Genomic DNA, 13,471 nt, shown 5'->3' with positions numbered 1-13,471 from the left:
ATATAATTTACTAGTGCCTATAATATCTGAAAATTATGTAATTGTGAGAGAGCCATATATGTGTTCACAAATTCTTCGATGAATAATGTTGAGATATAAAATTTTTGATAAAAAGTTTTTAAAAAAAGTTACTAGCGCCTATAAAATTTTTGATGAATAATTTTTAAAAAAAGTTAATATGATAAAATTTCTTCAAATTCTTCGATGCATAAATTATTTTTTACAAAATAAATTAAAATAAGGATATAATATAACAAAATAAGGAGTAATATTTTATTATTTTTGAAATAATGTTGAGATACCATAGTAGTACAGTATACTAGTAATAATACTTCCTCATAAAAAAAGTACTAATAATTAGCAAACAAGTCTAACTTAATTAATTAAGTATAATACATGAATTATCCTACATTCTTTTATATTTGCCTTCAACTTCAACCTATATATAAAAAAAAAAAAAAAAAAAACTCCAGTAGTGTAGTAATTGTCATCATGCATCCCTAGTCAAATACATTATTATTGATTATATACTTGATCTAGTTAGTAAGAATAAGAAACAGATCTTATTCCAAAAGGACATAAATCCAATTTGTGCTACATAGTTATCAGCTGTAAAAAATAATCATCTCAACCCTTCCCCTCCAGCAACAGAAACACACCCAAGCATTGGCGAGACACACCCTTTCACTTTTCTCGAAACCAGGCCCCACTTCTGAACCCTCACACGAGCATAAGCATTCCATCATTCAACACACACTCAGTAACCCTTCCACTTCCTAATTTCCAATACTTAAACCCCCTCATGTCTTCCAATCATCACTACACATAACATAACACACTCTTACACCCAACAATAACACACACACACCACCACCACCACCACCACCACCACCACCATGCTCAACGCCGATTCCACTTCGCCTTACCACCCCACAGCCAAACCCTCCAAACCCACCACCACCTTCTTCAAAAAAACCAATCTTTACACCCTCCTGGCTTTTCTCTGCATCGTCTCCTACCTCCTCGGTGCATACCAAGGAACCACCACCAAAACAACAATAACAACAACAACAACAACACCATGCCCTCAAAACCCAACCTTAACAACCACTACTCACTTATTAGACTTTTCATCTCATCACAACTCCACAAACCTCAATCCTTCAACTTCGACCACCCTCCATTTCCCTCCTTGCCACGTGTCGCTCAGCGAGTACACCCCCTGCGAGGACCACGCGCGCTCCCTCCAATACTCGCGCAGAAGAATGGTCTACCGCGAGCGACACTGTCCGAGGAACAACGAGGTTCTGAAATGCCGTGTCCCCGCGCCGCACGGCTACCGGAACCCCTTCCCCTGGCCGGCGAGCCGCGACGTGGCGTGGTACGCCAACGTGCCCCACCGCGAGCTCACGGTGGAGAAGGCCGTCCAGAACTGGATCCGCTACGACGGCGACAGGTTCCACTTCCCCGGAGGCGGCACCATGTTCCCCGACGGAGCCGATAAGTACATCGACGACATTGCCGACCTCGTCAACCTCCGTGACGGCACGGTCAGAACCGCCGTGGACACTGGCTGTGGGGTACGTGCGCCTTTTCTTCCTTCTTTTTTATTATTTTGCGTTTTTTATGGTTACATTACAAAACGTTTTTTATGGTTACATTACAAAACGTTTTTTATTTGAAAAACTAATTAAAGAGGTCTTCTGAACCTCTTTGTCCTTGTTGGTGTTTTTACTTTTGGTACAAGAATCATGCTGTTTCCACCGTTTCGGTGATATTATAACAATACACTATAAGTTAATTATTATAAAATTAATAAATTTGTCACATATAATTTGATGATAGTCTAAAAAACATTAATAAACTTTTAATTAAATTATGATTACGTGTTAATTTATATAGTTATTTTAGTCGTTTGACGTTACTAAACGATTATTATTTTAGTATCTGAAATCATTAATAAAAGTGAGAACAAAAATTCTGATGTATATCTATTTGAGAAATACAAATTATATTATTCTTTTTTTTATAATTCAATTTATGCCTGAAATAATCAAATAGGTGAAATAACGGTTGCTTTGGTCTTTTGACATTACTACACGATTATTATTTCAATGTCTGAAATAAAAAACAGAAAAACAATATACTGACATTTAGCTATTGGAGAGATGAGAATAATATTTTTGTAATTTTGAAAATTAAATTGATCAGTGTTTAGAAACTAATAATTTAATAAATTGATTATATTTTTTCAATTGTTTGTGAAAAATGACATTTATTTTTTGGGTACAAAAAAATGGCATTTATTGTGTTAGCGGTATTTTTAGTTTCTCTTAACTACTATTACTAGAAAACAAACATTGAGTTCTTGAAGGAAATAGTTCAGATTAAAGGGTCTGTACTACAATGCACCATAAAAAGAAATGGCCCTTTACTCTTACAACAACTTATGAGGTCGTGTCTTTAATTCACGGGTGTGAACTATTATTGATGTTCTTTTATGTTTGTGGTAACTTCAGAAAATGGGTAAGTAGGAGACTCACTGTTTTAACTGTAATAACTGAGGAAAGGGACTCGTAGAAACGCATTAGATTCCAAATTTGAAATTGAGATAGAGTTTGAGTTTGTCTTTGTCTGAGGATGTTTTTTTGGATAATTTTTGTAACGATGTGTGTGTAATTTGTTCGTTTCTTTCGTATCAAATTTTCGTCTTTTATTTCGTTTTGAAATGAATGAATCCAAAGCAAGTGTATCTGGCTGCCTGGCCTTTACAAAAACGATTAATGTTATCAGCATGGAGTTAATATTTTCTGTATTAAATTAAATATTTTATCAGGGAGTAGAAATTTTACTCATCATGACCTAAATCAGAGGACCTTCAACTTAGATATGATCTTGAAGCTGAGCACATAAATGTAGGATTCTAATGTAATAAAATGAGTTATATATGTTCATTTAATAATATTTTTTATTTGTGGGAATATAAGAGTGCCAAAAAATTTATAATAACTCTGACATTTTGTTCCACCACTAAACACCCTTGACTCATTAATAGTTTAAATTTTAGAATTTATAATTCACAACTCATAAAATGACGTGGGAAAAAAATTGACATACCAATTTATTATTACAAGTAAAAATTAATTTTTTAACATATGATAAAAGTAAGTCATTATATAGTTGCATATTGAGTCATATATCTGTGGCCTTTGTTTCTTGTGCTTAATTTGCGCCATTGATTAAAAAGCAATATGAAAATGGACAAGAGAATGGAAGGTTTCTTTCTTATACTGTATTTTGTCTTTGCATTTGAGCGGCACCTAGAAATGAGCGACGCGACCCATTCGACCATATCATGACTATGCAATATGGATTAATTATTCCATCTAGAAATTTTGTTTTTCTTTTCTTTTTTTTTTCCTTGAGGATGAGTCCTGGTGCAGCGGTAAAGTTGTGCCTTGGTGACTTGTTGGTCATGGGTTCGAATCTGGAAACAGTCTCTTTGCATATGCAAGAGTAAGGCTGCGTACAACATCTCTCCCCCATACCTTCGCATAACGAAGAACCTCTGGGCAATGGGGTACGAAGTTGGAGTAGCGCCTATTGTAGAGAAGATGGTGGAAAATAGACTTAGGTGGTTTGGGCATGTAGAGAGAAGACCGGTAGACTCTGTAGTGAGGAGAGTAGACCAGATGGAGAGAAGACAAATAATTCGAGGCAGAGGAAGACCCAAAAAGACTATAAAAGAGGTTATCAAAAAGGATCTCGAAATTAATGATTTGGTACTTGATAGAACATTATGACGGAAGTTGATCCATGTAGCCGATCCTACCTAGTGGGATAAGGCGTTGTTGTTGTTGTTGTTCGCATGTTAAATTATATGTGATGTCCCGATCACATCTTGAGAAGATTATTTTTTAGATTTGGTTCATACTCTGCAACCTTGCTATATATGTATGGCAAAAACTAAACAAGTCTTAGCTAGTGACTCAAAATCTTCAAGTTATATTTTATATAAAAGAATCTAATTTTGTAATTATTCATATGCCAAGAACAAATCTACGAAACTGAATTTTATTGGTGATCGAACTGTGTAATAGGGCAAATTTTAATAGTATTATCTAAAACTTTGGTGGTGCAGGTTGCTAGTTGGGGAGCCTATCTTCTGTCACGTGACATCATAACAGTGTCAATTGCACCAAGGGACACCCACGAAGCACAAGTTCAGTTTGCTCTTGAAAGAGGAGTTCCTGCATTAATTGGGGTCCTAGCATCAAAGAGGTTGCCTTTCCCTTCTAGAGCTTTTGACATGGCACACTGCTCTCGATGCCTCATTCCTTGGGCTGAATATGGTATTACTATTCTCACTTATACCAAATTACAACTATTTATTGTTTGTTGGCCTCTTATCAAAAGAATAATAATAATAAATGTTTAATAGTTGTTTTAGTATTTGTAATATGGTGAATTTTGGTTTTGATTCTTTAAATTCTTTTTGGTTGGTTTTAATTTTTATAAATTTTAAAAATAGTCTTATGATATTGGGACATGCATGTATGTAGACATGTTACTTCACATATCATCTTGTTTATATAACACGTTTACATGCATATCACGTTATTACTAAATGATAATATAGATTATTTTTAAAAAATTAAATGTAGAAAGACAATTTTTTTTTTAATTTAAAGAACTAGAATCATTGGAGGGACTAAACATATTAAGAATAAATTATATTGACAATTGCTTAAGTATTTTGAGAATGCACATGATTTTTTACCTTTTTGACGCTACTTTTTTTTAGAGGTACATTTCTTGTATAATAGGGTATGCACTATAATGTTATAATGTTTTTGAGGATGTTAAGGTTATGTATTTCAACAATTAAGCAAAAACAGCGTAAGGATAAAATAATAATTAAGGAGAAGTACAGGAGATAATTTGACAAAATCTCGGGAGTGTCAATGAAATTTACTCAATCGTTGAAGCTAAAAAGAATGAAGTTTCATGATTCAACCACATTAACTAGTGTTGGTTTAATTTTTTCCCACTTGATGAATTAGATGGGCTTTATCTGAATGAAATTGATCGAATTCTACGCCCTGGTGGGTATTGGATTCTATCTGGGCCACCAATCCGGTGGAAGAAACATTGGAAAGGATGGGAAAGAACAAAGGAGGATTTGAATAAAGAGCAGACCAAAATTGAGAATGCAGCTAAAAGCCTGTGCTGGAACAAGCTAGTGGAGAAGGATGATATAGCCATTTGGCAGAAAGCCAAAAACCATTTGGATTGCAAATCCAATCGTAAGCTCACTCAAAACAGACCTTTCTGCAAGGCACAAAATAACCCTGACAAGGCCTGGTATGTGCTTCATTTTTCCATTATCCTTGTGTTGATTTCTTTCAAGGAAATATTTTCCATCTGTTTTATATCTTTGGTTAAATTAACTTGTAAATAAGTTTGAGAAAACAGTGCATGCACTGTAAAGAGCTTTTACTTTTTATGCTGTCATCTTATTATAATTTGACATGTCAAAAGTCATATATTAAATAAAAAAATTTAAATAAAGATTTTTTAAACCATCTGAACATACTTAAAGAGTAAATAGTCTATATATTATTAGTGTAAAGAGTATAACATCTAATTATAAAGATTGTGATCCAATTATAAATTATCATGATAAATTTATTAACTTTTATGATGACTATCTTATAAGTGATTATAACAATCATATACTTCTTAAACTCTTATTTTAAAACTCAAATGAAACTAATGAAACTTGGTGAGTTATTTAACTTGTTAATTTTTTTTCACATTTCAGGTACACAGATATGCAAACATGTTTGAGTCCTATGCCTGAAGTGTCCAGCAAAGAAGAAACTGCAGGCGGGGCATTGAAAAAATGGCCTGAAAGACTAAAAGCCACCCCACCAAGGATTTCTCGGGGGACCATAAAGGGTGTGAATCCCGAAACTTTCTCAAAAGATAATGAACTGTGGAAGAAAAGGGTAGCATATTATAAGAAGGCTAATAATCAACTAGGAAAAGCTGGGAGATACCGCAACCTTTTAGACATGAATGCTTACTTGGGTGGATTTGCTGCTGCACTTGTAGATTTACCTGTTTGGGTGATGAATGTGGTTCCTGTCCAGGCTAAGGTTGACACACTTGGTGCAATTTATGAAAGGGGGTTGATTGGAACATACCATAATTGGTTAGTTCATTCAGTATTCTCTTGTAGTCTTTATTTGATGAAGTTCTCTCCCTTTTCTTTTTCTTCTAAGTTCTGAAATGCTTGTGGCCACAATTATGTTTCAGGTGTGAAGCAATGTCTACTTATCCTAGAACTTATGACTTAATTCATGCTGATTCACTGTTCAGCCTCTACAATGACAGGTACTAGTATACATTTATTTTGTGTGACGTCTTTTAGTTTCTAAGATAATGTTTGACTGAAAATTACAACAAAGATTGAAAATTTAGCTATTAAATCAAACTCAAAGTTTGTGCAAGGTTTACCTTAGTCCTAATTTTTCCTAAACACCATTTACTTTGGTGCTTAATGTTAGTGGAAAATGTAATGAAAAGGACAAAATTGAATGATGATTTGTAAAGATTAAAGTGGGGGTTGTTGTAAAGTGATGAATTAAAGTAATAAAATGCTTACAATCTCATAGACTATAAAATAGGGGGATTATTCTCAAAAGTTTCACATGCATTAGATATAAACAAAAATAGACTTTTCTATATGCTATGGTGATTGTTAGCAACTGAATTTTATTCTATAACTTGAAAGTGTATATAATTTATTCTTACCAATGATCTTAGAAGTGCATAGCATTAATTGTAATCTACATTTTCTTTGTAGATGTGAATTGGAAGACATTTTGTTAGAGATGGATAGGATTCTTAGACCTGAAGGAAGTGTGATCATCAGAGATGATGTTGATATATTGGTAAAGGTAAAAAGTATAGTCAATGGCATGGATTGGGACAGTCAAATTGTGGACCATGAAGATGGGCCTCTTGAAAGGGAGAAACTTTTATTTGCTGTGAAGAATTATTGGACAGCTCCAGCCGCTTCCGACAAGAATAGTTAAATACACTTTTTTAGTTTTTTAGAGGCCCTTGTGTTTTAGGTTTTCTCTTTTGCTACTCTAATTTTCTTTTTTTATTTCTTTAGTTGTTTATTGTTATTCTTTTTGTTTTTTTACTTTTATTTATTTTTTCTTTTGGGGCTTGTGCAAGCACATTTTGTTGATTGCTAATTCAGTGTTAACTGTGCAAAACTCTGGATTCCAGAGTTTACCTGCCATATTTTCCTCAACAAATTAAGAGTTAACTGATCTCATGTTTTTTATTGGCGATGTTGTCATGATTTGAACAGTAGCTTAAATGGAGTCGATTGCCTGATATATAGCTATATATTATGGCACTGGAAAATGAAAACCCAAACGAAGATTGGATAATCATAATGTTATTATATATCCTTAGGTGGAGATAAAAATTATATATATCCTTTATATGTGCTTCATTTTACGTTTATAGATCTTTTAGTGTCTAATTTAGTGTTCAATTTTTATTTTTGCTGAAAAGTATCAAAAGACACTAAAGATATTTATTAACTGAACAAAAATGTCAAAAGTTAAAATAAAATTATTGCTGTTAATATAATCTTTAATTTAACGAAAATTAAATTATTAATATAGTTGCAGTACCTTTGCATTAATAAATCAGTATTAATTATACCAATATTTTATATATTGATTTATATATTAATCTTTACATTAATAAAATCATTTGTTAGTAGGACGTATTATGAAATCACTATAGACTGGTAATATTTACATAATTTGATTTTTATTAAACATATCTTGTAATAATGGAGGATAATCGGATATCAAATAAATTATTGAAATATGATTTTTTTTTTGTATTATTATGATTTAAGTTAAAATTTATATGTTTTAACTTTTATTAAAATCTTAATTTAATTTTTTAATTAGAATTGAAACACCAAATGTAATTGGTCCTAAATAACTCATATTTTGCATGCCCCACTTCAATTATGCCACCCAACCCAAAATGTGGGGATATATGATCTCAAAAGATATAACATTCATCATTTTCCAACTCGGCGGCGTATAAGGCATGCAAGACTAGAAAATTGAGTACCCAACAAAAGCCTATTTTGAACCTTTAAATAGATGTATATCTTAATAACTGTTCTGGATTGATTACTGTAACTCTGTACGGATATTAGAAAGTTTTGCTAGTATTATTTATTAAATTATTACAAATCAATCCCCAAATTGCCAAATTATTGATATATGATGTTATTTTTTTTTGTAATATTATGATTTACGTAAAAATCTATCTAATGATTTTATTTAAACTATAGTTTTGAACTTTTCCAACTGAAATTTCAACACAGTAATTATGGTTGCCTGTAACTCATATTTTGCAAGCCCCACTTCAATTATGCAGCCTAACCCAAAAGTGGGGATATGTGATTTCAAAGGATATATGCATCAATCATTTCTCCAAATTAGGAAAGTAATTTATATAAAATTAACTTGACTTTAAGTTAGAACTGCATTTTACTGAATAAAAGTTATAATTATTAATAAATAAATGGTTAAGATTTTAACGTTATAATATATTCATACAGTACAAATTCAAGTTTTTATTCTTGAAATAAAATTTTTATTTTAGGTATTTCATTTTTATGCAGTCATGTGTCTTTTTTTTATTTTTGAAACATATTTTATGGTCATTTATATCAATTCAAATTAGAATTTTCTTCCTCTCTAACTAATTATTCAACAACAAAAAAAAACTATTTTTTCAAGTTTTTATTTTACTCAGTGTTTTAATCAATATTAAGCATAATGAGTATTTATAAATCATTCTCAAAATAATATTTTACATGTTAAATAATTTTTAAGTATTTTTAAGAGTGTGTTTAATTGTGTTTTAATTTCTTAGTCTATTTTTTAAAAACTATTTTATGAAACATTTTTCATAAACTGATGTTTAGAGAGTAAAAGTGGAAAAGTAAGATGTGAAAATACAAGGAAGAACATGAATAATAGAAAATTAAAAGTAAAAAACCCAAACATCGATCATAGAGATGTTATAGTTTTTTGGTTTTGAAAAAACTAAAAAAAGAGATAGTAGTTTTAAAAACAGTTTTCGAAACTATTTTTATCAAACAACATAATTTTTTTAGCTTTTAAATAAAAACAGCTTTAAAAAATGTCCAGGTTTTTTTCCAAATAAATTCAATTCCATATTTTAATAAGTAATGGTTAATCCAGTGGTAGGTATATATTGTTTAACACTTGAAATTTTTTTCCATTCAATTTTTTTAATATTTTTCATAACACTTAATTTATTTATTACATATATCATATGTTATATTATTATTTTTCTCTATTCTCTTCCTTTCTCTCTAGTTATTTGTAAAAAAAAAAACATATAATTTATTTCCATTGCATAAATTTTATCCATGTCTATCCATGCCTATGTTTTTATTCTGCCACATATACCCTAAGTGTTAGCAAATATGTGCACACATTAACCTAATTAAACTATACTAGAACTATATATCGGACTTGATAGAAAGTGGAGATAAGCCAAGGAAGACAAGAAAAAGGATTGAACACATGATCATCCTCATGTCACATGCAGTTGCCATGGATCCAACACCAAAGTTATGATCAGAAAACCTCTCAAGGCAGGTGACTCACGAAATGAACAAGCCAATTTGCTTCCAAAATTCACCATAAATAGGGACACTACTCAATGCAAACCATGCATACACAATCATATACAGTGGGATTAGTAAACAAATTAATTAATAACCAAAAGTTATTTAAATTGAAGTCATGGCTGCAGCAACAAAGTCTCTCCTCTCTTTAATTCTTCTCTTGGTTGTGTCACATGAGACACAAATGGCCATGACACAGAGCAGCACCTGCTCAAGCCAGCTGAGTGACCTCAATGTTTGTGCACCATTTGTGGTGCCTGGTGTCAACACAAACCCTAATGCTACATGCTGCAATGCCCTTCAAGCTGTGGACCGTGACTGCCTTTGCAACACCATTAGGATTGCTTCTCAACTCGCTTCTCAGTGTCAAATTCCATCCCTTAGCTGTGGTATGCTTCTCACGTTCTTCTTTAACATTAGAGAGTGTTGGGATAAACTTTTCCATAAAAACTCATGAGAAAAGAAAATGAGAAGTAAAATGAATTGAATTTCTTTTGTAAGATGAAACCATTAATATTTGTGAGAGTGATAAGTTGATTTTAATTAATTAATTCATGGAAGAAACCCATTTCATTTTATTTTCTTATTTTCTTTTTCAACAAGTACTTGTATAGAAAAATTTATTTAAACATGATCATATTCTACCAAGTTTTTCTTCTTAATTTTATTCTTATTCAATATGATTACTCTTGAAAATTAATTTACAGGTGCAAATTAGAGCATATGAAGCGGATGGTAGGAGAATAAGGCTGAAACCCCATCTCTCTGTTTTCTTCTATATTTTAGTTATAATGTCATCTGGTTTCCATGTCCTTGGAGAAACATGCTATACCATGCATGGCAAAAGGAGATGAATACAATGAAATAAAGAAGTGAGTTTTTTTTGGCTTTTAGAAACATATTGAGTATTCTATAATTTAGTTTTATGTTCTTGGTGATTAATAGTTGTTGAATGGCCAAATGACAGGTTTTGATTAACTATTAGTGTTAAAACCAATGAAATAAAAATAAAAAAAAGGAAGAAATACAATTGAATACAAAAGAATTGCCTTTTTCACATCAAGAGCATTCACAAGGCAGGGAAATGAAGGTGACCATCTAACCTGAAATTATTATTGGACTAGTTATACAAAGTGAATTTTACATCGGATATATGAGACAAATATTTTAGTTTAGTACCAAACCAATTTTACGAATTCATAGCCGGTCATTTTATTAAAAAAAAACATAATGCATTTTTTAACCACCCATGTAGTAAGGTGATATATCAGTTTTCTATTTGTCACATTTTTGTGCCAAATACTTTCGTGCTGATTATCCCCTCTAAACATATGAATATTTTAAAGTGAACTTTTTCTTTGGTGAGTGAATTCGACACTAAGGGTAAATCAATGATTTGTCTTGTAAGTAAATCGGATTTTTGTACGGGTGAACGTTACGAGCCTGCAACGAGTATTGGGCCAATGTCAAGTAGAATGCACCGTTTACTATGTCATCAAGGCTTAATGTTGGACTTAGTAAAGGACTACATTTCATGAGCCCAGATGAAAACTTGTGCAATAAAATGAGGAATGTTATTCTCATGATCACTCCCATTTTAAGTTCATATCCTAACTTTCAATTGTGTTAAATTTTTACAAAAACAAAAATAACCCAAATAAAACATGTTACACAGAACCCTTTCCCCAGCTGCAATGCATGTTACAAATGACAACCAATCCGCAGCAAGAAAGGAAAGGATTACAGCAAAACATAACTCAGCTAAAGAAACAAAAATGATAATCCTACTACCGAGTATGTTGGAAGCAGTTAAAAGGATCAAGTCTCCAAGTATAGAACGAGACTTCAAAGCCTTTGACATTTACATGCATGGCACCCATATCTTTGCTTAAAGATATCTTCAATGAAGGTAACTGGAATCTGAATATATGCTCTAGCACCCGCTTGAATCAGGCCGTCAGGGACATCATTAACAACACTTTCCTTGCAGCTGATCTTCATGCAATCTACAATGGGCTTAAGCTGGCTTGGCAAACAGGCTTTAAAGACATCATTTGTGTAACTGATTCAAAGTGTGCTATTGAGTTGATAGCTTCCTCAACTCACCACCATGCTCCTCTCGTTAATGCAATTCGTGATCTTTTGGCTAAGGACTAGGTGGTCGTGCTGCAACATACCTTGCATGAAGGCAACTCGTGTGCTGATTGGTTGGCCAGCAAGGGATCTACCATGGAATATGGATGTTGGTTTCACTGTTTTACCCAACTACCCTAGTGATTTACATTTTTTATTAGTTGCTGATTCTATGGACACTACTTTCATTAAGCCCTAGTTTGTTCATGTTTCCTTTTCTTTGCTTTCCCATTGATAAAAGAAAAAAAACGGAAAATATTTTGTCAACCCAAACATGTTTCCACATATTTATCCTATTGCAGTCATTAATTTAACATTTGCTTGCGGAGTTAGGGGACCGCTACGTATTTGATGAACCAATGTACGATAGACCCACACTTTAAATGTTTCATATTTTTTCAAATATCCTTTATCACTAGTTGTTTTCGTTATTTAAGATATGTGGGTCCAATCCTTCAACCAGCCCAACAGCCCCTACTTATGCCATGACAAGTAGAATGATTCACCAAGTTAAATTCTCAGTTGCATAAGCATACAGGTTTAATTCTCTGTCTTTACTTTGTCATTAAAGTCCTCACTTTACAAATGAATATTTTCACGTTCTTTCCCCATTGAATACCAATATTTGTACTAATATAGACGCACCAGTGACAAAATAGGTTCAATAAAACTATTTGCTTCTTTCTACTAAATAAGAACTTTAAAAGTTTTTTTTAAGGAAAAAAAAACGAAGCTCGCTCATAACAAGGCTGGGGAGGATTACAATTAATGGTGGTTTCACTAATTTATAAAATAAGCAATTCATATTTCCAGTATAAAAAATAAAGAAGCAATTCATATAGTATCGTACTACTTAGCATGGACTATTAATTCAAATTCCTTTTGACAGATAATTTACACGGTTTCCTTATTTTAATTTATTGTGTAAAAAATTCAGTGTGAGGTTCAACATTCTTCATATTTGAAAAAGTGTATGTGGAAACTTAAATTGTGTAGTATCTACAGCTTTTCGGCTATCATCTTCATGGTAGATGAACATTAATTAGAGCAGAGAGTGAGGTAAGATAAAACATTGTACTTTGTCCCAAAATAAGAAGAAATGTTGTACCGAACATATTAATTAAGATCTCATTCCTCTTGCAGCAGGTGTAATATATTAAGGTGATTTATTTGATTTTTGTATTGTATTGTCTTTTTTCTTTTAAGCAAAATTGTTGCTCTGTAACTTTACATTTCGTAGTCTGAAATGGGCGCATAGTTTAGTTGAATTATAATTGAGACTTTGTACCAAATCATGTACATGTTTCTGGTCATACTCACCTAAAGTATCTACTTTTTCATTAAGTAATCACTTATTTTCGACCAAAAACGAGAGTTGGTATGAAAAGTTAATATCCATACCAATTCGTATATTTCAGCGCTTATCTGAAAAAGAGAAATACCTTAAAAAGAATGTTTTATTGTTTTTTCCTCCTTCTTAATATTTTTAGGGCTATACAAGGAGAAAGTTCCTCTAAAGTGCACTTGCACTCTAGAGGGTAATGTGCAATCATCTTAACTCTT

At 32.2% G+C, this 13,471-nt stretch overlaps 2 protein-coding genes across 2 annotated transcripts; both read left to right on the top strand.

Moving 5' to 3' along the window:
• The first annotated feature begins 446 nt into the window (after nt 1-446).
• On the top strand, nt 447-7,442 carry LOC100814235 (probable methyltransferase PMT16). The gene is made up of 6 exons (XM_003548165.5): nt 447-1,580; nt 4,142-4,352; nt 5,064-5,364; nt 5,825-6,217; nt 6,322-6,399; nt 6,872-7,442. Exons 1-6 carry the CDS (start codon nt 897-899, stop codon nt 7,101-7,103), a joined length of 1,899 nt encoding a protein of 632 aa, XP_003548213.1. The 5' UTR covers nt 447-896; the 3' UTR covers nt 7,104-7,442.
• A 2,411-nt stretch (nt 7,443-9,853) lies between these two features.
• LOC102664846 (stamen-specific protein FIL1) lies at nt 9,854-10,641 on the top strand. The gene is made up of 2 exons (XM_006599564.4): nt 9,854-10,164; nt 10,483-10,641. The coding sequence occupies exons 1-2, from the start codon at nt 9,894-9,896 to the stop codon at nt 10,491-10,493; spliced, it is 282 nt and encodes a 93-aa protein (XP_006599627.1). The 5' UTR covers nt 9,854-9,893; the 3' UTR covers nt 10,494-10,641.
• Nucleotides 10,642-13,471: the final 2,830 nt, after the last annotated feature.

This window comes from Glycine max, chromosome 16, assembly GCF_000004515.6.
Source record: "Glycine max cultivar Williams 82 chromosome 16, Glycine_max_v4.0, whole genome shotgun sequence".
Taxonomy (NCBI): Eukaryota; Viridiplantae; Streptophyta; class Magnoliopsida; order Fabales; family Fabaceae; genus Glycine; species Glycine max.
Note: the sequence above shows the minus strand (reverse complement) of the source record. Positions and strands in the feature narration are given on the sequence as shown.

Excerpts from the sequence above, each read along its gene's own strand:
- LOC100814235 (XM_003548165.5), top strand. The coding sequence starts at position 897 with ATGCTCAACGCCGATTCCACTTCGCCTTACCACCCCACAGCCAAACCC. Across the intron at positions 1,581-4,141 it reads CCGTGGACACTGGCTGTGGG|GTTGCTAGTTGGGGAGCCTA; the intron begins GTACGTGCGCCT and ends TTGGTGGTGCAG. Across the intron at positions 4,353-5,063 it reads CATTCCTTGGGCTGAATATG|ATGGGCTTTATCTGAATGAA; the intron begins GTATTACTATTC and ends TTGATGAATTAG.
- LOC102664846 (XM_006599564.4), top strand. The coding sequence starts at position 9,894 with ATGGCTGCAGCAACAAAGTCTCTCCTCTCTTTAATTCTTCTCTTGGTT.